The sequence below is a fragment of the Podarcis vaucheri genome (genome assembly GCF_965113315.1).
Source record: "Podarcis vaucheri genome assembly, chromosome: 12".
In the NCBI taxonomy this organism is placed as follows: domain Eukaryota; kingdom Metazoa; phylum Chordata; class Lepidosauria; order Squamata; family Lacertidae; genus Podarcis; species Podarcis vaucheri.
This window is the reverse complement of record NC_138750.1, coordinates 29,345,970-29,371,675: the sequence shown is the minus strand read 5'-3', so window position 1 is coordinate 29,371,675 and position 25,706 is coordinate 29,345,970. Positions and strand designations below refer to the sequence as shown.

Genomic DNA, 25,706 nt, shown 5'->3' with positions numbered 1-25,706 from the left:
TTATCAAGAACATACCACAAACATATAAACTATACTATTAAAAGTTCTGTTAAGTGTGGGATATGAAGATAACATGGAAGGCTAGTTGATAAGTGGCCAAGTGTGGTTTTTTTGTCTAAGACTGAAAGCAACAGCATGCATTTTTACCTGTTTTGTGCTGTTAACATCTCTCTCTGCAAATGAGGTCCGCTATACACAACCCTGGATAAGCCATGCTGAGATAGAGCACCCTCAGTAAGAGCCATTGACCCAATACTGGAAGGCTAAGAAAAACAGATACTTGAATACATCACTAAGAACAGGAGTACTGAATATATATATATTTTAAAAAAGCACAAAGAAACTAAAATAGACATCTGATTGTTGACAAACATAAAAGTATAAAATTTAACTGAATGTTACATGGTAGGCAGTACACTCATAAGTAAAATGGGGAAAGGCCACTAAAATATAGTACAGAAGATTCATTGTGCCACTTCAATAGTAACTTAAGAGTGGTAACAAGATCAGTTTACTGGCACAGGTGGGTTAGAAAGGGGAGCTGAACTCTTCCCTGTGCAATTCCAAGTGAAACTATTTTTAAAAAGAGCTAATGACCTCTTAACAGGAGTTTCCTCTGATATTGGAGCCTCATCAGGAGAAAACCAGCTAAAACATGGAGGCAGGGTAGGCTCAGTTCCTGCCTTCAGCCCAACTTGTGCTATGTTCCCAATTTCCCTTGCAGCTAGGGATTTGGCAACAGACCTAACTTTGCAAGAGGGTCTGTTGCTATCATGTGTCCTTATACTTCAGTGCTAAACGTTTTGCTGAAACACATCAAATTTTTTGGTTATCACAGTTTTCATCCACTTAAACTCTAACCAACAACACATTTTATTCTCATTTTATCTTCAGCTTTATTATTCCACTGACCAATCTAATGTTAAATATTTCATAATTTTAAATAAGTTAGGTTCTACATCAGGCATAGGCAAACTCGGCCCTCCAGCTGTTTTGGGACTACAACGCCCATCATCCATAGCTAACAGGACCAATGGTCAGGGATCATGGGAACTGTAGTCTCAAAACATATGGCGGGCCGAGTTTGCCTATGCCTGTTCTACACAGTAAACCTGAAACTCATTAGAACTTTAGCCATGACAATACTTCTCAGATAATTTAAATGCAACATTATATATTCTAGAACACTGAAGCCCATCATATTTTACTTCAAATATTTCACATTAAGGATACTTTTAGAACAGTCTTTCCCAAACTGATCCCCACCCCCAATGCTTTGTAGTAGAGCTCTCATCATCCCTGACCACTGGCCATTTCCCCCTGGGGCTGATGGGAGACAATTTAAACACCTGGAGGGCATAGGACAATAAATTAATCAGCATGCAAAACCCAGGTACTCTCGTGTTCATCCTTGCCCTAATCACTTGTGCCTTTGTAAGAAACAGCAACTAGTTGCACTACCAGCAGACTTTTAAAACAAAAATATTTATCCTTAAGATGACAAAATCAAGGCCAGATGACATTCATGCAAGGGAGGCTACAACAAAACTACACACACATATGGAAACAGAAGTGTCTATTAAACTTACTTCATGATATATGGAAGGTTTGGATAAGGATGGAATTGTAAAACTTAATACCCTACTGTGCCCCTCTTTGTCAACTATTTCCTGTAAGGTATAAAAGAAAGTTATGACATATAATGAAAAATGTACGGAAGTTTGTTTAGATTAGAAATCACTTGAGCAACTGCAACAGAGTAGGGCATGAACTTCCCATCCCTCATTAGCTCTTTAATTATGCCCAAAGCTATTAAATGGATGCACATGTGAACACTTGAATTTACAAGATGATGAATGTGGAAATCCAGCATCTTCTTATTCTTAGCATCTAGGATGTCCTAATCAAAAAGCATCTGACAGCTGATATATTAGAAGTTTTACTCAAGTGGAAATATTTACTAATCAAGTCTAATCTTGCTCAATATGTTTGCTTCTTTAGAGTCCTGAATAAATCTTATGGGTCATATCTAATGGCATACACCAGTTAATGGAAAGTTCTCTTGATCCAGCAGAGATTTCTATCACAAGGAACAGAGAAAGAAAAACTATAATTAATGGCTGATAGTCACACTCATTTTTATAGGTTCTGAAAGTCACTTGTGCTTTACATAGCACTGTGACTCAGCCGTCTCTTAAATTGCTTGACTTTGGGGGCTCCCTTGACAGACCCTTGATTATTCTGATCTCTCTGTCCTCAAGGTATATAAGCTTACCCACAAGATGAACACAGTGTGTTTTGCAAAGTAGACTCTGTTTATTATTATATGAGACTACTGCTTTAAGTACAGATAGAAAACTGAGAAATGAGTTTCCTTTAAGCCTCCATCAAAATCAAGACATTCCACATTTAAACACCACTGATGCCGTGAAACACCAATTCTGAGCTTAATACAGAAAAAGTAATTACCATGGTTATAAACTCAGGTAGATAGCCATTAACTGTATCAGCTAATCACATTCATTTCATTAGTATGCTTATGCATATTAACCAGAGTACAGAAATGGAAATGCCTTCCCAGAATACAGACCATGTTTCTCTCCCACCCCCTCCAAAGACACAGAGTAGAGCCAAGGAAAGTTTAGGAAAGGCACATTGTTAATCTATTGCTCCATTATCTTGTAATAGAAAGCAAGACAATGCTTTGTAGTCTCTCTCACCCACCCACTTTGCCCTTCCTCCCAATGTCTTTCACTTTCAAGCAGAAGAAAAGGGTGTTGGGAATTCTACAGCAAAGAGCAGATCCTCCACATACTTTCTTCCCCCACTCCAATATCAGATGTACTTTGGATTGCTTCCTGCTGCAGCAACCCCCCACTCATTTTCTCACCAATATCTCACATACCACATCAGGAGATACTGAGGGGTGGGTGGAGAGAGACTATAGAAGGAAGCAGGAAACCTACTTCCAACCCTGTTTTCCTTTTAGAATAATACACAGCCCATTTTACCATGCAACTCTCCCAAATATTTAGTCAGATGGACACTCCAGGGAGGAGTTATCCTACTACTATCACAATGAGCTTAGAAGGTAAACATGTGATGTGAAGAATGCCTACTGATGAATGCCGCATAGCTCAACTGTTTTAAAACAGCTTCCTTCATCCCACTGTGCTAAATCTACAGAATACAAATGCTAAATCCAACTAATGTCAATACAGAGAATACCAAACCAGAGCGAGTTAATATTCCAGATTTTTGGCTTGTTTTCTGACAAAACCACATGAACATTTCTGCTAATAGCAGTATGTCACAGGGATTTAGATCTAACTGGTTAAGAGGCCCCCGGGACATTACACTGTAATTTGCACTTTATCCCAAGAGAGAATAATTAATTTCTCAAGTGTGAATACAAACCAAGTTATAAACTCCTAAGAGAAGTGCTTCTATGCAGCCACTGCTTTGTAGGTCCTTACTGGCAGAAACAGCAAGATAGCACCATATCAGTTCTGGAAGAAACTGCAGTGTGAACTGAAGCAGAAGTTCCTCACCACTACGATAAAATTCAAACAGCTGATGACAGACTGGTTCTAGCAGCTGAAACAAAATCAAACATTAAATATTTTGTTAGTGGATTAACACATCAGTATGCTTTTCTACACTTTTTAAAGAAGCAAAATTTATCAATTCTTAAAAGAAACAATTCTGTATTGTAAATGTTAAATTAGTATGCCCCATTCTCCCCTTATGCCATACTCAATCAGAGCTGCTCTTTCATCACCACAAAAGAGAGAAATAGGCACACTGTGAATTTCTGTCTTTGATCAGAAATGCAGCAGGGAAAGAAAACAGTTAAAACTCTCTCCCACAATTCCAATAATTATCTAATTATTGATACATTTAATTTCACATCTAGTTTGGCTCTCAGCTGAAAAGGGTACTCTTTAAAATCAGATTTCCAGTCTTAACAGCACCATAGAAAAGTTGAAATATACAAAGGTAGTATCTACAAAAAGTCAAAACAAGAGGTCTAAAGCAGGGTCTCTTTAGGTTTAGTGCTCTGTGTTGTTTTTACTTCTGCTCACCCTGCCCACTTCTTAAGAACTTAGTGCTGCAGTGAAACAGCATGCACCATTTATTCTCAACAGTTCTCCCAACCCCAATTATAATTCTGTACACATTTACCTACCTCACTTTGTGGATCCTGAATAACTTTATAAAGAGATGAAACCAGAGAACTCTTGTCTTTCAGATTTTTAGCATAGCTTGGTATAGATGCTTCTGGCACTGTCTAACACAAAACATTTTAAGACACAGTAAGCCAATATATAAGTTTCTTTGCAATTAAGATATTTATTTCCCCTTCTTCATATGAGGTATTCATCCTATTTTTTCAGGCTGTATTTTTCTTGTGGGCAAAAGTACCTCATAAATTTTTTTTAAATTAAATTTGTATACCACCCTTCAGCTGAAGATCATAGGGCAGTTCACAACATGAAAATACAAAATGAGGACACAAAATATATACCGGTAATAAAACAAACAGACCGATAACCTCCCTCCCACAAACTCATTTAAAAGGACACAGAATTTTAATCAGTCCACACCAAAGACCTGGTTAAAGAGAAACGTTTTGCCTGGCACCTAAACTTATGTAAAGGTATATTGTAGCCATTCATATACATAGAAAAAAGGGAAAAGTAGAAAATGGGGAATAGAGGGAGAATTTGAAGGACAATGTTCTTGCGAGAAAGGGTGCATGTATGCCTTTTGGTGGTGATATGGGACAAAAAGAAAGTATGAATGGTAATGTTGCAAAGAAGACTAAATTAGATAGAGATTTTATTTATCTAGTTCATAAACTTTATATGCCACTTGATTGAGGTACAAAAGTGGTCTACAAAGAGAATAAAACAACAAAAGTATTGGTAGAAAGATGTTAAAACTATTATATAAACATTTGAAAAAATGGGGGGGCAGCAATAAACTAAAAACAATCAAATCACATATAAACATGCCACATTATCTGGGTAGGCTTGTCTAAAGAAAAAATATTTTTAGCAGGAGCTAAAAAGAGTACAGTGAGTGTGCCTGCCTGGTATCAATAGGCTGGGAGATCCAAAGTGTAAGTGCTGCCACATTAAAAGATTGATTTCTTATGAATGCAGAACGGGTATTGCAGAACGGGAATGCAGAACTGGCACCTATAACAGTGCCAGTTCCGCAGGTTGAAGTAGTCGAGTGGACATATATAGGGTAAGATGATATTGTAAGTAACTAGTCTGAAGTTGTTAAGGGCTTTATATACTGTACTATAACATCTTGAACCTGGCCCTGTACCCAGATTGACAACCTGTAAAGATCTCTGTGCAATGGTATTAAGTCCTGACAAGGTCTTGGGTTTCTGATAGGTATGACTCCCATGATGCCATTCTGTGAAGGATTCTATAAAATAGCTAATGTGTCCACAATATCCAAAAGGTTTGGGACCTCTGCTCTACACTATACTGGCTCTACTACTATGGATGATTGCTAGCATTTAATTCTTGAAAATGAATATTTATTTTTGGGAACCATATATTACCTTGTATTCCGATAACCATTCTTCTACGATCCCTTTGTCCACCGCCAACATCTTCCAACATCTGTTCTGAAATCTTCAGCCTTAAGATTTGGAGCAAAAAGTTTAACTATTATGCAATACACTTGTTTTCTGCAAAAGTGGAACCACTAAGGAGTAGATATATAGCCTTATGATGCAACCACTTACTCCTGTTTCCATAGCTATGCAACTCCTTTTTTATCTTAAATGCTGGAATGCTAAGAAGAGGGGGAAACCTATATTTTACTGAAGACCAGCAGATGTTCAGTTTATACACATCTTCTCTGAAACCTTTAGATGTATATGAAAGCATGTCTCAACTTCTATATGCTAAGATATGGAAATGAATATATTCCTCTCAAATGTACAGTCTGCTGAAGTAGAATTAGTGGTGTAATATTTTCATTTCAATATTTTTCCAGAATCTTTTTTTGGGAGGAGAGTCATGAGACACCATCAACTCTGCCCCTCAAACTGGCAAGAGTAGCACACCAGATTTCACACAATACATTTTCAATTATGTTGACAGGGAAGACTGCCACAATTTTTTTATTTCTATCCACAAAAGGATTCTCAGTATCACCAGTTACATGGGAAATACACAGATTTATAGCCATATAATGTCCACATGTATGAAATTACTCAACAGAAATTACTGGTTGTGGGGGGAAGCCCGTAAGATACGAAGAAGATGTGTAGTGTAAAGTACAATTACCAAACAATTACCTCTGTTAAAGCTTTTGGAACCCAGTTCAACCAATCATTTTAGTCCTGAGTTTAAGGTACAACACACTCCATACATTTAAAGCACTGTCCCCCACAAGAAACTTGGGAACTATAGCTTGTTATGGGTGCTGGGAATTGTAGCTCCCTGTGAGGTAAACTACAGTTCTTATGACTTTTTAGTGAGGGAATATGCTTAAAACGTATGGAGTATAAGCAGCCCCAGGGCACTCAACATGCAAAATTATTCATCTAAGTACTACTTCTTGGCTAACTTTATTTTCATGAAGACATGTAATGAAATCCGAAAGGTGGAATATAAATTGTTTCCCTTGGAACTGAAGACAGCCACAGCAATAGAATTTGTCTAAAGAAACAACCTAACACTTTCCTCTTTGCTGTCTTTAGTTGCATAGGAAACCTTGACATCAGGTTGTTAGGTTCAGTGGAGACGCATGTAAAGAGTAATGAAGGCCACTTGATCAAGGCCTTTTTACTTTGAACAAACACTGATAATATCTTAGACAGCAAATCAAAATGTGAGCTTTAGGAATATTGAAGAAATAAATAAAACCAGACTCAGGATCAACTTTGTAGTAGATCTGGAAATGCACATCGGCTGACCCCCAAAGTCATGCCTGATGACTTTACAGGCTGCTTTATTAACTTTTTCCATAAGTCCCAACCCCAGTTCATGAAAAATATAAAATTCATGGCACCAAATAGCAGCAACAAAAGTACCTAACTAATTGGGGTCCATTTGTTCAAATTATTCTAGTTGCAGAGTCGGGGGAGGGAGGGGGGAAAGGAGAAATGACAGCATGTATTTCCAGAAGCCTAAGATGCATTAGCTCTGAGTTGTTCAGGAAAGCACAAGAAACCAAGAACTCTTGTCTGAAGTATATTTATAACTGCAGAGAAATGTGACTCATTCAGGAACACTAAATACTCTTTAGAATGCTTTTTCTATTATGGAAAATTGTGTTTAATAAATATGAGAACTGAAACTATTTCAACCTTATCTAGTAGCTTCTTGGAATGTTCTATACATTCCCTACTCTTCTTCTGGTATATAGTTACAAAGGCTCAAAGCAACTTAAAAAGCCATAATGCACATCCCTTTGTCAAAAGATGAAGGAAAGAGAAAATGTGTCTCTCCAAGTAGCTCATTATAATGTGGTTTATAAAGAGTATGAGTCATCCAACCAAGACCTTTTCAAGAAAATAACAGAGTATTATTTAAAGCAGAATGATTTTGTTGTGCAATTGTGATGTCAACATACTACTTTTGGTCAATTTCACATGTTCAGATCTATAGCAATTAGGAGAGAAAAATAGAACTAATCAATTTTCATGTACATGTTATTAGGTAGTCACGCAAACTGAACCTCCATAGGAAGTCCTGAATGTGAACAGGAAATTGCTTATCCCTGCTGATATGCTCGGCAATACTCAAGTTTTAGTGTATTTATGGTACTATTTTTTCTGGATTACTCCATAGCTTTTCCTATTATTTATTTAAACTAGACCAATGCAGCACCATGTTAAATAATGATATATATAATCTCATGCATGGAATCGTGCTGAAAAAAATCAGTTGCATGTTCTTTATATTATATGATTTGTCATCTATCAATATACAATTATAACAGCTGTGTGTCAGCCAAAATACTTTTCTTTCCCACATTTATCCTTCCTTATAAAGTCAAGCCCAATCAAATCCACTCCATTGCACTGTTTTGGAAATATATAAAGTAAACATACACAAAAAATAGTTCCACAGCACTCTATAGGCTCTGCTGTAAAACTAAAGGCAAGCCAACCAAATCTGAAGGCAGGCATTCTTGGTTCCTCAGAAATGCTAACAATAGCAAACTGATTATTCTATATCAAAGAAGTCTGGTTTGTTTAATAATAGAAACTGTAACAAATGTTAACAGATTAACAACTATTGATGAAAGATCAAGCTGAGACTCTCCAATATAACTCCACTGAAATTTATCTGAGATAAATATTTTTAAAAAAACACTTACTTTGAAAGAATGTTACATTAATTTGGTACCGATGCAAGACATATAACAAGATAAAGTGAAAGGCCTTGTCTTTCATTATAATGTTAAATTGCACTATTAATTTTATCAGATGAATTATTTATGAACAATCCACAATTAAAATGAAGTTCATACAGTGCAGAAGCAAACATCCATTCGGTGCCAACAGCAGGAAGCTACAAAACAGCATGGTTTTAGTTGCTTCAAGTCAGACTACTACATGCAGATTGAAACCAAGTGATATTTTTAATGAAAAGGTCAACTTTTTAAATTTAAAAACCATAGTGATATGTGATACCTTATTTTATCTCCCTAAGCCTATATCAAACAACTTTATGCTGTATTTGCTGGTAGACAGTTAATCTGTTTACTTGTCACAGTTTCAGTTAATGTTTGTCTGTTTTCTCACACTAAGCTGACTATACTATATTAATATTTGGAACACAGAATAAATATATAGTCATAATTACCACCCATTTATTATTCAAAAACAACAAGACAAGAGCCTTAGCCTACTGAGACTACTGCTTTTATGCTCCTAGAGTTTATTCCAGACATCTTTATACACTTAGGAAATAATTTCCAAATATTCCATCTACTCCAGCATCCTGTTTTCACACTTGCCAACCAGATGCCTAAGGGGAGCTTTCAAGCTGAGTCTGAGCACAAGAGTATTCTTCCCTCCTGCAGTCTTCAGTACCTGGTATTTGGAAACCTCAAACTGTGGAGGCATAGCATAGCCATCATGGCTAGAAGCCATTGATGGTCTTCTCCATGAACTTGTCCAACACTCTTTTAAAGCCATCTAAGTTGGTGGCCATCACTGCCTCCTGTAGCAGCAAGTTCTATAGTTTAAGCGCTGCATGAATGTTTCAGTCATTTGAATCTTTATAGTAAAGTTTATTTTAAAAGAGTAATTTAAGACCACTTGCAGTCTTCCATGATTCTTGGGAGGATTAAATCACCAACAGTCTTACAGAAGACTACATAGGTGATAATATGAGGTGGAATAGTGGAAAAAGGAGGGTTTAAGGAAAAGAAAGAGACATATAACCTCTGCTTAGTTCCCAAAACAGTTCTACTGTTTCAAACTGGCCGGCAAATAGGCAATAATTCTCCTAACTAGGTTAGAAGTTTGCTAAATGTAATAAAGAAAGTGAATACTGCAGGGGAGAAAAGCTTTTCACCTTCATCTTGAAGCACTGTTTTACATATTAAATATTACTATGAAATTATGTAAAGATTCTCACCAACTGTTGAATATTGTAAGAAAAGCGATATGACTAGTATAAAAAGGAAAAACTGATAATTTTCAAAGGGTGCAACACAAAACTGAAGAGATATTTTTCGGAGATTTGAATCTTACCACATACATTCTTGAACTATGAGCAAACATGTAACAGTGTCAGAAAACCTATTCCAACTCCACCCTGATTTAATACTCTACAGTGCTCTCACAAACACTGCACATCACAGAGCACAAGAATTATCATTTTATTGTCATTAAAATAGTGACTGACAGTCAAAGAAAACATATGAAAGCCAACTGCTTCATATGCTTGCAAAATAGCCTTATAATCTAAATGCTACCACATTTCAGAGGCATACAAAGGGCTTGTTTATAAAACAGCTCCTAAGAATGCTGATTCAAGAACAAAAAAGCAGAAGTTGGGTGTGGTCAGCACCCTGTCATTTTGTACAATTTACAGCATACATTTTCAAGAATTATCAAGCCTATTTCCCCTCATACATCTGGTTTGAAAGGTTTTTCTATTGATTCAATTTTCACTTATGACTATAACTATCTGTATTCCTAATGGACTCTGAAGCTCCATTAGACAATTAGGCAAAGATCAGAACTTTATTTTGTGAGGAACATGGCTTAGGAAAGGCAAATTATCCATGAGAGATATTAGAAGTAAATTGAACCATCCAGATTCACAACTTATTCACCCAGAAAAAGTCTTCGTAACCTACTTGGCCAAATGTAGCTGTGCTCCAATGCAATCCTATACATGTCAACTCAAAAGACCTACTGAGTTAAATGGGGCTTACATCCAAATACATGTGTACCAGATTGTAACTTTCATCATTTGTGAACCTGAAAGTAAAATGAAAATACTCTCTACTTGGTCATTTGCAAGACAATAACATTCATCATATGTTTGTCAGTCATTTACAAACTTGTCATGAAGAAATAACAGAACTGAGCTCAGGATTTATAAGGCCAAATACCTCATTTTCCCATGCACTCAGATTGGTCCCAGTGCCGGATTTACGTATAAGCTAAACAAGCTATAGCTTAGGGCCACACTCTCTTGGGGGCCCCCAAAAAATGTAAAGGAAAAAACAGCCTGGATGTACATTTCTAATTCTATTTCAGTCCAACAATTAATTGCTTTGATAAAATACATATTGTGTTATGAGCAAATGGCCTTAGTTACCTACTAGGTCCATAAATTACCATACAGAATATATTCAACACAAAAAACAGTGACAATTTGTTGTTGACAAAGGACAACTGGACATATAGGCCCCATTACCGTCAGTAGCTTAGGGCCTCATCAAACCTAAATCTGGCCCTGATTGGTCCTAGTGCTATCAGTGCTTCTATTTCAACACAGGAGGGAAATCCTTATACAGAACACAGGAATGCCGTACAAAGAAGTGGAAAGAAATGACAGGGCAGTCAGCTTGTGCCATACTCAAGGTTTCTGCAACACAGCCCTATGCCAGCTAGAAAATGCAACAAGCTTGCTTCTGGCTTTTAAAGGTAATCGGGCAGAGTAGTTTCTCTCAGGTCAACCACACAGGATGCACTCCAACTTAAGCTTCAACAGCTACAGGAGGGGAAAATAGGATTGGTCTAGTCCTCCACAAATAGAAATGCATCAACATAGGCACTTTTAAAGAAACTTTTAATTTTAAATAGGGTATTAAACATTAGCCTCCTACAGAAAAACAATGAAAATATGCATCACATGCTTTTGAAAGCTATAATGCATTGCAAGAACTTAAGGAAAACGTTATTACATCTGCTCTTCGTCCACAATTTTAAAATGAGTTATGGATAGTACACCAACACCAGTGAACATTACATTAATATAAACACATGGCTCACAGTGCAGTTGGCATCACTGAGGAAACCTTCACGCATACGTATGTTTGTACAAGACCTTACTAGTACATACTTAAGAGAAGTAGAACAGAAACAACTATGCAAATGTAATTGGCAAAGCAAACCCTAGCATTTAACTGAGCCACCAGGAATACAATATCACGTGAAAGCAAAAGCTCACAAATATATGGTAGAATCATGTATGTCAAATCTGTTTTTGTCCACATTAAATATTTAAAATATCAATAAAGTGTGCTGCAATGCACTACAGAGATTAAATGTTCTTACACAGCTTTATGTTTATATAATTTTATTTACATTTCTGCTTTGAACAGAATGTAGATTACTTCTAGCAGAGCAAATGTTTGACAACTGACTTTAGTGTTAATTTAATTATAATATTTAAATTTTGTTCCTTTAATTCTGTTCTTCCCAATAGTAATTATGAGATCTATGCATAATAAAATTCTTTAATACAAACTCCAAAAATGACATCATTTTGAGTCTTACATAGAAAAAAGTGTCACTGATAACTAAAGTATTATTTGTGGCATGCGTGTAAAATTCCAAATACAACAGCCGATTAAAGCTTTAAGATAATAAATATAGAGCAAAAAACTTGCATGTAATATTCTGGTTGTGTATTTAAGACTATACTGAATTAGCAAAACCTGTATGTTCTTTTCATGAAGAATAAAAATTCAGTGCAGGATCAAAGCATGACTGAAGACTGCAATATACAGTAGAACCTCTGGATGCAAACAGGATCCGTTCCGGAGCCCCGTTCGCATCCTGAAGCGAACGCAACCCACATCTGCAGGTCACGATTCGCTGCTTCGGTGCATGATGTCATTTTGAGCACAAGGGGCAAAACCTGGAAGGAACGCGCTCCGTTACTTCTGGATCACCGTGGAGCACAACCCGAAAACGCTCAACCTGAAGCTACTTCAACCCAAGGTATGAATGTAGAGCCAAGCAAAGTAATTACAGAAACATTACGGTCTGTTTTCCAAAAGCAACCCTGCGAAGTTCTCCTGTGCGGTATTTAAACCTCCCTGGTGAGTCTTCCTGAAAGCAATCTTATTTTGTTTCAACCCACAAAAACACAGAGAAGGAAGATAAACCACATATATTATATACGCCATTGTCAAATGTTTCTTTTAAAGAGTCAACTTTCAGTACCAATAAAAGAAATAAAACTGTGTTCAAAACAAACAAAATAATCTGTATAAATACAGCCAAAGTCACTGCTTTAACTGTTAGTTTTACAAGCAGTAAAATGATAGCAGGCCCCATCCTCCATGAGCTGGTTTCAGTAGGAAGGTAACAGAACAGAAACAGTAGGACAGTATCTATTTCAAGATCAGCTATAGTAAGAGTTGCAAGAGTTGTACAAATATTGTTTAACTTGGGTCTCTTGTGTGGCATCATAAAGTTTGCAGCAATAAAAATTACAAACTATTTAAACACACTCCAGTGAAACACATAGGACACTATTGGGTTTTGGGGATAAATTAAGAACTGTCTTTACATACTACAGAGAATAAAGAGATTACAGGACTGCATTATGCCTATTGGGCAAAGATAGGATCACTCTCAAATCCTACACCAACTATAGAAGAATCAAAATAACCACTAGAGTAGCAACATCTTTGCTCTGGAAGAGGCTGCTGGGGACAGACAAGAGATAGAGGGAAAAGAGAAGGTAGAACAGGGACACACTGGTAGGGGAACATAAATTTTAAAAGGGATGCTAAGCTCCCTAGGGATTCTTGTCTAGCACCAACCCTTGATAGTGTTTCACAGGTGTGGACATTTTTTTTTCTGTTAAAAGCAACATTCCCTTAGGAAATTCTGTTGGTGGAGATAGTGGTGGGTGGAGCCAGAGACAGAATTTCTAGTCATATGCAAGTCTACTCAGAACTAAACCCTACTGGGTTTCATGGGATTACTTTCAAATAAGTACTGTATACAGAAAATAATTTCTTTTACTACAAACAAACCCATAGGACCACAGTTCTAGAAAGCAAGTGAAAGTGTGCCACACACAATACAAAAGCCTATGAATTTCTTCTCACACTTTTCCCTGCCAAGCCATACAGTCAGGAGAAAAGTTTTTAAAAACCATTTAGCTAATAAAATACTATTCCTTCCAACTGAATACACTCCAAATGGTTTTTCATATGCATTGCTCTCAACCTACATATCTAGCTATCTCTTGCAGTTAGGAGCTCCTTCCTTCTCTCTGGCTGTGGCTTTTTCCATGGCAAAGGTGCTGTTTATAGCTGCTGCAATCCTTTCCTGTTGCTGGCTCCATTTGACAATTTCAACCCGTTTGAGTGAATGACTTAGAAAGCTTGATGATTACAAATGTCAGTTGTTATTATTATCTATTAAATTTCTAGGACTTGGTAACTACAAAGGTCAGTTGCTGCCCACCTGCCCATTAAACCATGGTGGCTTCTGACAAGGGAGGCAATCTGGACACTTTCAGACAGTATGTTTGTGCGCTGTGCATGGGACCAAGTGGACTTGGCAAGGAACAATTATAATAGCATTTGTACAACAAGTACCCTATGCTGATGGGTGCTACTAATGTTGGGCATTACGTCTGTGCAATTATGTGATGATGAGTGGTGGTGTTCGAGTTTCCAGTGATACTATGGGCATATTTGTAGATGCATCTATACAATATTTTGATTCTAGAGTAGTTTTGGTGCTTTTGACTTTGCAGCTGGTGGCAATCGGAGACTCTATAGGTCCTTTTGCCACATAAAAGGTTTTAATTTTAGTATTCAAATATGGTAATTACATCAGGATTGGGGGATATTTATTCCCTGGGGTGTCTCATATGACCTACCTTACATTGTGCCATGATCTTTAAAAACATACTTGGTTACTATGAGGACTGTAAAGGCATTCCATTCCCAAAGACTCTGAGGCCATTCTCTCAAGTGTTGTTTATTATTATTTTTAAATTGCATGGTACAATAATGTGGGTGCCATGGTAAGGACAGGGAGACCCAGCTTTAAACGATGGCTCATCTACAAAGCTTCAAGAAATAATTCTCTCCCACTGAACATGGTGGACAAAATGGGAGAGGGAGAACTATGTATACTGGGGGGCACTGATGGACAGACATATTGGTGCCTGTGGGCACCATGCTGGCAATCCCTGATGCACATCACTCCCAAGCTCTTTGGAAAAAAGGTGGAATGAAAATGTAATTAGTAATTCCTCCACTGCACAGTGGGAATATATGTACCAGAGGCAACAGATAAGCAGGAGCTACCCATGTAACTGTAAAATATAGTCAAGCTTATTCTATATAAGCTTATTCTCTGTAAGGAATACTGCACTGGCTTTGAAAAAAACAATAATTTCAAAGGGTCCATTTATAGTAACCCCTTGTATATAAGAGGGCTACCATGATCAGTTACTATTAGGCAAATAGCCAACATCATAGTGAAATCTGCTTCAATGAAATGTACTCCATAAATGCTGTTTCATTTTCTGTGTGTGTCTGGACTGCATGTCAAGTGAATATGCAGTTTGGGTGCCAAAACAAGCAGCCATTAAAATAACAATATTCTGTCTGTCCACTCTACCCTTTTAATGAGTGTCAGAATATATTTCATCTGCATAGTCAATATAAATTTTAATGCAGAATTCCCCATGCCTGCATTGACAATTTGCATTTTTGATGTGTAAATTCCCTACAATGCATTCACAGGGCAAGCATTCATATTTTCGAGATTGCACAAGGAGACACAAAAACACACTAATTTCTGCACCAGAGGTTTAAAGGTTTGTGTTAGAGGTTTAAAAATTGCAACACTAAATATGTGCCTGAACCTGTTAAGCAGATTGAAAAAAAATCTACTGAGACAAATGATCTCAACTCCGCAGCTACCTTCAATCACAACAGACTTAAGCAGATTTAAATGTAATAAAAGGATTACAGGAAGGTAGCCTATCTAATCAGAAGACAGCAACATCAGATTTTAAGTTATGATCTTCAAAAAGCATGTAAAGTTTTAAGTACTTAAATAAAAATAAGAGTTCTTGAGCACAATTTCCAATAGTATTTGAGAAGTCAAGTTCTGACAGGAAAGAAACACTTTCCTTTTTATAGCAAGATTTTGAGATGCATGGCAGTGACCCCTAAAAGCAAAATAAGATGAAAGCAAATATATTAGTGAAAACTATAGGGACAGTCAGAGCAAGAATGTCTGTTAATGGTGATGAAATAGATGGTATGGCAGCAGTGCAACTTGTGTCTTACTGTTACTGAATGCTGTCCCATTACAAGGTAGATAGAACGTATTTCTACAGCTTGCATATACAGTTATCCACTTTATTAATAACTGGCCTTTGAAAAATACCCTTGTGGTTATTTCCAGTTTTTGTTAGGCCTCCTTGGCAAAACAGCAAGTTGCAGACAATTTAACTTTTGAATGAAGATGCCCTCAGTGCCAGCTAGCTTTCACTGCCTATATACTAAAACTCTTTCATTTTTTTCCTTAATAACCAAAGATACCATCAACCAAATCTACACCCACCTCATTACTTTTGGGCTGCATGGATTCTGTGAGGGCAAAGCACTGTAAAACTACCTCGATGATCACACCCTTCTTCTTCTGCAACCCCATTTAGATATGCCAGCTAAGGATAACCCTTCAAGAAGTAGAGGAAGTGGGCTCTCTTCCGCAAAAGCTTATTCTACAATAGATGTGCCCGTCTTCAAAGTGCCACAAGACTGTCGGGTTTGGGGTTATTGTTTTTTGCTGCAACAGACTAACTCAGCCACCCGCTCTGGAAGTTCTGAGGACACTGGTTTTCCCCCCCTAGTTGCCTCTGCGTGGAAACGGCCAAAAAAGGCAGCAGCAGCAGCAACAGCAACAAAAGAGTACTCTATTGTGGCTGGCACCTTAAAGGGTGTGTTTCGGTGCAAAGTGCTCGTGGTCTAAAGCCCCACTTTACCCGGCAGCCTTCCAAGGCGCCACGAGAATCCTTTTTGTTCTCGCCCGAGCACAGCTAACACCCTCTGGAATGTGCAGGGCAAAAGGAGGCGGCGGCGGATCTGCACGTTGACCCTGGCATGCCCCGCCACCCTCGGCTTGTTTACGCGGAGATCAGCCCCGTTGATATTAATAGGGCTCCCTCTCGAGTCATTAAAGGAGCGGATTGCAGGCAGAGCTCCGAGGACAGCCCTGGAGGCGCGAAGAGCCAACTATCCCCAGCCGACCCACCCCCTTGACCGCAGCCAGCGGGCGTCGCGCCCCGCCACGGGACGGATACCCGTCGCCTCCCACAGTCCCGAGCAAGATCGAGGGGCGCCAGATGCCAAGCGGCCTCCCCCTCGTTTCTCACAACGACCCGCCGCCGCCCACTCCGTTGCCGGCGCTTCCCCCGTTGTCCCCTCGGGTCGAGACTAGAGGGCGGCGGCCAGCAGCTCCCTCGCGCCCCTGCCTGCCTTTCCCAAAAACAGAAAGGGGGAAGGAGAGGAGACGAAGAGGGCGGGCGGGCGGGGGTCTGCCTCGAGAAGGAGGGGGGAGTGGTTCAAACCTGCGACCTCGCGAGGAGAAAGGAAGCCCCCCGCACTCCATGCCGACGAGCCGTTAACTGAACTGCCCGCTCCTTCCAACCGTCCCAACGCTCCTTTTCCAACGGAAAAAGAACCAGTCGACGTTCAAATTCTTTCCTCTTTTCGTGGCGGGGGCGGGGGACGAGGGAAGAAAGGAAGGAAAGAAAGAAAGAAAGAAAGAAAGAGGGGGAACCAAAAGTTCCCTCAGCGCACGCGAGCGCCCGCTGCCCAGGCTCACCCGTCGTCCACCCTCCAGCGCCTCTCCGACACCGCTCACCCCTCGCGGGAGCGATGCCCCGCTTCGCCGCTCAAAACGCTACTCGCTTAGGAGGACCATCAAAAGTGCAGGAAGGAGAAAGAAAGACTGACTAGCTTGACGCGGAGGGGGGCACAGAGCACGGCAGATGCCCGCACCGCCCAGCGAATCCGATTTCTGAGTGGCTCGACAAGCAAAACCAATCGCGACGCCGCAGCCATCTACGACGCCAATAGACGCTCTCCGGGAGGGCGGGGAATGCAACAAGTCCCGCCTTTTTATTCCTTTCCCAAAGGGGTGGCGCAACCCCGCGCCGAAGAGAGCTGAGGTGTGAGATGACAGGCGCGCGGTCCGAGATAGAGCTCGAGGGGCGGGATTTCGTTTGTGCCGTCATCGGCTGATTGACAATAAAGACTACAATCGAGTTCCTCGGAGGTCAGAGGAGGTGAAGGTCTCCGTCCTTTCGATCGCCTGCTGCTTTGTGCCCGCCGGTCGGGACGCCTATGCAAGTGACGAATCTCATCCGTCCCCTGTCCGCAGCCCCACGTTTCACAGAATAACGAGGCTCAGTTCGGATTACTGGAATACATCGGATAATTCCAGGGACCCAGCCACAGAAACAATGCCCCCACTTTATACAAATTCGGCACCGCCTAACTCCACGACATCAGGGGCGCCAACTTATAAAAAATATTGGGGGGGCCCATACCGGGGTCCTGCCGCTGGTTCGCTCGGGTAGCCGGGAGAACACAGTTCGAGGTGGCGGTGTTGGGGAGAGACCCTCGCTCAGGGCGCCACTAGACTTGGCGGCCGGCAGCCTATCTGGGGGGTTTTGGAGCGTATTTCGGCGGAGCGATTGGGGAGGAGGGGGCTTGTTGCCGGATTCTTCAGCTGGGCTGGAGATCCGCTGCTGGGGGGTCCCTGGGCCGAGTTGTGAGCACGGCCTGCTGAAGGGAGATCCAGCCGATTGCGCGACGGGGACGGCCGGGGCTCTCCGGCTAGGGCGTGCGGCTGGCTGGCTGGCGAGGGAGCAGGTGGGGAGGAGGCGGGGGTCCTCACTCTCTTAGGAAACGCACCCGCGCGCCCGATTGCCACGAAGTCCGAAGGGTGCGTGTGTGGAATTAAAAAGCAAAAACGAGATACGGGCAGGGCAGGCAAAGAGTTTTCTGCAAGAGGATGGAGGGCAGGTTGAAGAGAAAATCACTCAGGATGAGACAGTCAAATCAGCCATGATAAAATGGTCTCAGGATATTGGGTATAACATCATGTTTGAGGACTGGGAAAGGTTATGGACCACCGGAATGAAATTCACAGCATGTAATGCCTTGAAGGAAAATATTATGAAAATGATTTATAGGTGGTACATGACCCCAGTCAAGCTTGCAAAAATATATCACCTGTCTGATAATAAATGTTGGAAATGTAAGGAGGCTGAAGGGACATTCTTTCACCTCTGGTGGACTTGTCCAACAGTGAAGGCCTTCTGGGAAATGATCTATAATGAGTTAAAAAAGGTATTTAAGTATACCTTTCCCAAGAAACCAGAGGCCTTCCTCTTGGGCATTGTTGGCCAGAAAGTGTTAAAGAAGGATAGAACTTTCTTTATGTATGCAACTACAGCAGCAAGAATACTTATCGCAAAATATTGGAAGACACAAGATTTGCCCACACTGGAAGAGTGGCAGACGCAATTGATGGACTACATGGAACTGGCTGAAATGACTGGCAGAATCCGAGATTTGGGAGAAGAAACAACGGAAGAGGACTGGGAAAAATTTAAGGACTATTTACAAAAACAATATAAGTTGTATGAATGTTAAAAATTTACACGATTCGGAAACTATAGCTTCAGCAATTAGATTTGGGAAACAGGAAATTATATTTTAAGTAAGAAAAGGTCAAAATCTAAGGTAATACTATGTTTAATTTAAGATATAAGTAACTGATGAAAAGTATGTTAAATTTAGAGGTATAGTATTTGAAAAGTACAAAATAAGGTACGAAACAAGGTAATAATTTGCTGATATCTTTATTATAAAGAATGCAGGGTAAGGGAGATGCGAGGAAGTCCAGTTAGTTATATAAAAAATGTGTTGAATGGTTGGTTTTCTTTTCTTCTTTTTCTTTTTTTCTTTTTCTTGTTCTTTTACTTTTTTCTTCAGTGTATGTTTCTAACTTTGTATTTGAAAACTTAATAAAATATTTATAAAAAAAGAAGAAGAGAAAATCCTTTCGCTTTTCTGGGGCTCAGGGAAGTCTCAGAGCCGGAGGTTGGGGAAGGGACCCCCTTTGCTCTGCCCTCTTCTCCCGTCTTAGATTTGCATGGGGGTCCCCGCCCAAGCTTGCCTGGCCACCGGGCCACACAAGGGCCGCGCTCTACGCGGCACACCTTGCTAGCCGCGCAGCTGTCCTCCGCGGCTGCGGAGCGGCCCTGCGCCGGTGCCCAGCCCCTCTGGGCGCCCGCTGCGCTGCCAATGACAAGCGGGCGACGTCGCGGGCGGGGAAGGCGTCGCTTTCTTTCCCGATCCTGCATCCTCCCAGTCTTCCAGCCCTTTTTTGGGTTGGAAGCTCGTCTCGTTCGCCCTTCTCCTTTCTTCACCCTGCGCGCAATTTTCCTCCCTCGTCTCCCTCCCCATTTCTCCTTCCTTCCTTCCTGACTGACTGACGGGCTTGGGCTCAGGCTCGGGCTCGGGCAGCCACAGCGTCGGCGGTGTTGGCGATCGGCGGCGCGGGGGGATGGCCCTCCCGGGGGAGCCGGCGCTGCTCAATGGGGTTGCCAAGGAGACAGGCCGGCCGCCCCCCGGCCCCGGCACCCCCCGCCGCGCCGGTGCCCGTTATCGAGCTGGTGCGCGCCGGGCGCCCTATAAAAGCCGCGGACGCGCCCACCGCCGCCCGAGATTATTGGGGGGGCTGAGCCCCCCCAAACGAATTTTTGAGGGGGCTCGGGCCCCCTCAAGCCCCATGGAGTCGGCGCCTATACACGACATGTAGTTTACCTCTCAGAGAGAGCAATTTGCCAGCCCAGCCACCATTCGATGGGCAAAGAAATGAGCTTTCAACCCCAGTGATCACTACAGCACACTTTCCCAAACAGGTAGCCAAAGGGGTAAATACAATTTCAGATTTCAACATACACCTATTTGGTAAAGAAGCAGTGTCACCCCAAAGATACAGGCATGCCTGTAGACTCTTGATCTCAGGGTTGTGGGTTCGAGCTCCACATTTGGTCAAACGATTCCTGCAATGCAGGAGAGCAGAGTGGATGGCCTTCATGGTCACTTCCATCTCTACAATTCTATGATTCTGTGAAGACATGTTGTCTGAAATGTGTGGGAAAGGCAATCCCCTAGCCTTTCCCAATGTAAATTATATTTCTCAAAGGCTTGTTCTTTCACTTCTGAAATGCAAGAGCTCAGCACGATCACATCTAGTTATGGACTGCACACACCATCCTCATACAATTGTTTTATAACTGCATGCAGATTTAGGGTTGTTGGCACTTTGATAACAAAAGCTATATTGTTCACTCATTCCATTTCAGCTTGATGGCATGTGGGTATCTAGCACATATGACTTGCTCAACATCTGAGACTATTAAGGTTCAAGAAGACTCGGAATACACTGCATGTCATTTTAACCATGGCAGCAACTCTCTAGGAAAAATCTGAAGACAAATCATTGAAGGAAAGAGACTGATCAGAGATTTCTTAAATTGACCCTTACTGGTCAATTACAAGCAATCCATTTGTGTTTCTAACACACCCTTCTCCCCAAATATCTTGGGGTGGGGCACAATGAAACACACACCCGTGTGTGTGTGTGTGTGTGTGTGTGTGTATTGCCACAATACAAATGCACACAGGGCAGAAATTACAGAAACTAGGATAGCAAATAACAAATCCACAGAAAACCTGGGTTAAGAGTTAGGTTTCAGGCTGCTGCGGGAAGCCCAGCAGTGTAGATGTCAAACCAGTTGGAATAGGGTGGTATTCTACAATTGGGGTACCATGACAGAGAAGACCCTTTCACTGGTTACTGCACAACAGATGCCATTCCCATATGGAGTTACTAACAAGCCTTCCTCATTATCTTAACTCAAGAGGCTGGTTGGTATGGAAGAAGGTCTCAAAGTATCTATAGATGCAAGCTATTTCTAGCTTTATAAGCCATCACAAACACCTAGTGGAAAACTGGCAGCCAATGCAGCACTTTCAGGACTGTCTTGGTAATTGAATCCACTCGGTAACCGAGTAGCTGCATTCTGCACAAGTTGGGGCCCCTGGACCCTCTTTGCCATAATATTCATAGTAATCGAACTGTCTCATTAATCAATTCAGATTACCAGCACATCAATCACTGCAGGGAAATTATCCCTGCCCAGGAACAGCTGTAGCTGATCAACCGGTAGCTGGTAGAAGATGTTTCTAGCCACCAAAGCCACCTGGACCTTCAGTGGCAATGACAGATCAAGGCAAACCTCCAAGAAGACACACAAGCCATGCAGTAGTTACAATGTCACACCAGGGCTGCAGAAGCCCAGGTTCAAATTCACACTCAGCTGGTGACCTTGTGGCTGTCACCATCCCTCAGCCTTACCCTAACCCAAAGGGTTTGTGTGAGGACAAACTGGAGAGGGGATTATCATATGCATAAGAACCTAAGAAGAACCCTATTGGGTCAGCCTATCTAGTCCTCCTGTTATCATGGAGGCAAACTAGATCCCTGCTCAAAATAAAAAAATTCCTTCCAGTAGCACCTTAAAGACCAGCTAAGTTAGTTCTTGGTATGAGCTTTCGTGTGCATGCACACTTCTTCAGATACACACTAACCTAGTTGGTCTTTAAGGTGCTACTGGAAGGAATTTTTTTATTTTGACTATGGCAGACCAACCTATCTGTAACTAGATCCCTGCTGAAAGCCCACAAGGACATGAACACAGGGAAGTTCCACTGTTCTTCGGCAATACTTGTTCTTCTATATGCTTGGCAATTTATATATTTAATCATGGTTCCAGCCAGTTTCCCCAGAACACTTGTTAATGTAAGTAGCCTGTGGTTTCCTGAATTCCCACCCCTCTCCCAGATCTCTCTTGAATAATTTGTGTTATATTGACCACTTTCTAATATTCAAGTATGGATGTCAATCTCAGGAACAAGTTATATATATCTTGGTTAGAAGATCGAAAATTTTACATCTGCGTTATTTAAGAACTGTTGGGTAGATACATCTAGAACTGGTGAATTGTTAGTTTTGAGTTATCAATAAGGCATCTCTCATCACCACTATTTGCCTAAGTCTTTCAGATTTCCTTCCAGATACATCAGTTCAGGCACAGGCTTCTGCCCTGTTTTCCACAATGAAAACAAATGCAAATAATTCCATTTCTCTGCAATCTCCTTTTCTTCCTTTAGCACACTTTTAATTCTACTGCCATCCAACTGCCTCTGCTGCTGGGCTCCTACTAATACAGTGGTACCTCGGGTTAAGTACTTAATTTTTTCCAGAGGTCCGTTCTTAACCTGAAACTGTTCTTAACCTGAAGCACCACTTTAGCCGCGATGCCAGAGCACGATTTCTGTTCTCATCCTGAAGCAAAGTTCTTAACCCGAGGTACTATTTCTGGGTTAGCGGAGTCTGTAACCTGAAGCATATGTAACCCGAGGTACCGCTGTAATATATTTAAAGGATTGTTATTGTTGGTCGTAATGTTTTCATCCATATGTTCTCTGAGCCCTTTTTTGAATTCCTTATTGTCTGCTTTGCCTTCCCTTGCCAAAGTTGTGTTCCTTTTCGTTCTCATTTGGGATCACTTTAAAAGGTGTTCTGCCAACTTTTTGAATTTAAGAGCCAACAGTTTCCACTCTATGCTTCCTTGAGTTCCTTGGAAGAAAGGTAAGATATAAATGCAATAAAATAAACAGCAACTAACATGCACATGTCAGGAAGCCGGTAATTGGACAGGCATTTGGCTCCCATAATATATGCAAAGTGCCTTAAGAGAAAGCAAGAGGAGGAAATTCAGTTGGCAGTACTAATTCTTATTCCAGATTTGGGACCAGACCAATGGTAAATGGACAGAAGAGAACCACTTGACCTCACAAGGTATTAAGAAAACAAGTTGCAGAGGAACTGGAAAGGGATTTCAAGCTCATGTAAGATTTCAGCTACAAGCACAAACATAATATGCAAATCATGATGTGCTAATTAGTAGCTTGCTTCCAGTACCCTTTGTCCTTCTTAACAACTTCCATCCCAGGTGAGGCCCTGGTATCTTCCCTTCAATACTGCAAATATTATCTAAATTATACCATTCATTAATTCTAGCACTTATGAGTGCCTTTGCACCTCCAAACTCTGTAACCCCAGAGCTGTAACAATATGTAGAACATGGCTGTAAGAGTACTTAAAAATTGAATTGAAAGCATATAATTGTTCAGTAGTGTCAGGGGTTCAGAAGCAGAGACGCAGAGAAGGGTGGAAACAGAGAGCGAGGGGGAGGAAGCCGAAGGGAGAATGAGTGATGATGACGACCCGAGATCTCCAAGCCTAAGCAGTGAGTCAGAGGACTCCCAAAAGGGAGCCCCAGTGAGCAGAGCAAGGGGGGGATCCGGGGGGACACCCCAGGAGGAAGGGAACAGAGGAGATTCAGAGAGCAGCAGCTGGAAGTCGGGACCCACGCTCATAACTGAGGGCGGCAGCAGCTGGAAGTCGGGACCCACGCTCAAGACTGAGAGCAGCAGGGAGGAAGGTAGCCAGGCATCGGGTTCCGGAGGCTGTCAGCAGGAGGGAGGGCACGAGTCAGGGGTGGTCACGCCCTCCTCAGAGAGCGAGGCAACGGTTAAGAGGAAAGTAGAGAGTTGGGCGCGCGCGCCAAGTTCAAATGCAGCGGAAGCTGGAGCAGTAAGCAGCCCGGAGAGTGAGCCAGGTCCTAAAGCCCGCCGCAAGGAGGCAGAAGGATCAGGGGGGTCAGCGTCAGAGGAGAGTAGAAGGGAGGAGGCCCAGGGGGGCAGAAGGACCCAGAGACGTAGGGAGAGGCGAAGGAGGTGGAGCAAGGCTAGGGTATTAAGCTGGTGTGCAAGAGGCGGGGACTCAGACGGGTCTTCGCCGACCTAGAGCAGAAGGTGTAGAGCTGCACGCTGCAGTTCGGAAATGAAACCTGTAACTCAATAAAGACTCTTTTAAAGTGGACGCTGTGTGGCGTGGTCCTATGTGAGCTGGGACCTGGTAGCAGCTCTGACAGTAAGACCCGTCTCTTCAAAGCTTCAGAAACCTGAAACCTCGCAGCGGGAGCAGAAGCCGCTAGGGGAGGAAGAGGGGTGTCTGTAAGCGAGCTCACAAAGGTTAGCAAGATGACGGAAGAACAGAGGATCTCCGCGCTGCAAGAGGCAGTGACCCAGTTGTCCTCAGAGGTATTGGCTTCCAAGAAACGGGAGGAGGAGACTACAGCCGCCTACAGAGACCTACACGCCAGGTTTGAAATGCTTGTTAAGCAAGGGCAACCGGGACCCAGACCGGAGGGCGTGGGATTGGCACGGAGAGCAGGAGGGCTTGTGGCTCACTTCGATGGGACTTTGCAACAGTACCCTAATTTTAGAGCAGACGTAATGTGCGCACTGCAACTGCTGGCAAAAGACTTTAGAGATGAGGAAGAGAAGGTGGGGTTCATATTGTCCCATTTGCATGGGGATGCCAAAGCCTGGCTGCGCAATTTGTGGAGGGATAAAGATCCGGCGCTTCAGAATGCAGATGCCTTTATCAAAGCGATGGATGCGTGTTTTTTGTCTACTATTGATGTGGATCTTGCCAGACGGGAGATTCATGGACTAAAACAAGGGAGGGCGAGCGTCCGGCAGTATCACGCCCGATTTTTTGCGCTGGTCAGTGCTTTAGAATGGGATCGGGATTCGCCCCCTGTCAGAGACCTCTTCTGGGAGGGTCTAAGTTCAGCGGTTAAGGATGAAATTGCAAGGGGGGAGAGGCCCCGAAGCACGCAGGAGGTGGTCCAAAGGGCGCTGACTGTGGGGGTGAGGCTGGAAGAACGTCCATGGTGCAGAGATGAAGGACGTGGAGGGCGCGAAGCAGCGAGAAGTTTCTCTTTCGTTCCGAGGGAAGCAGCGCGTGCGCAATCCACACCTCCGCCAGGAGGGGGAGGGGAACCGATGGAGGTTGGAAGTGCAAGGGCTCAGTCAGCAGCCAGAGCCCTAGCACCGGCAGCAGTGAAAGCGAAGCCTCCTAGAGGGAACAGGAAGTGTTACATCTGCGAGGATCCAGGCCATTTGGCGAAGGAGTGTCCCCGGAGGCTCCACAAGCACACTGCAGCCTCAGCAATGGTGACTGCAGCAACGCAGCAAGGAGAACCACAGCAGGG

The 25,706-nt window shown here is 42.1% G+C and overlaps 1 protein-coding gene across 9 annotated transcripts in view; it reads right to left on the bottom strand.

The window, feature by feature from the left end:
* HYCC1 (hyccin PI4KA lipid kinase complex subunit 1) overlaps positions 1-25,706 on the bottom strand; it is a 53,142-nt gene that overhangs the window by 15,376 nt on the left and 12,060 nt on the right. For 2 of the 9 annotated variants that reach the window (XR_014212649.1, XM_082193954.1), the window contains exons 1-6: positions 17,321-17,992; positions 5,585-5,664; positions 4,190-4,291; positions 3,418-3,597; positions 1,590-1,670; positions 148-263 (exon numbers count right to left, since the gene is read on the bottom strand). Coding sequence is in view for 8 of the 9 variants with exons in the window: in XM_082193954.1 (XP_082050080.1) it covers positions 148-263; positions 1,590-1,670; positions 3,418-3,597; positions 4,190-4,291; positions 5,585-5,635 (530 nt within the window). In the remaining variant the exon portion in view is untranslated. Of the gene's footprint in view, positions 1-147; positions 264-1,589; positions 1,671-3,417; positions 3,598-4,189; positions 4,292-5,584; positions 5,665-10,353; positions 10,478-16,057; positions 16,730-17,063; positions 17,197-17,320; positions 17,997-25,706 lie in introns of those variants that run through there. The other 7 variants (XM_082193961.1, XM_082193960.1, XM_082193956.1 and 4 more) reach the window with 7 other exon arrangements.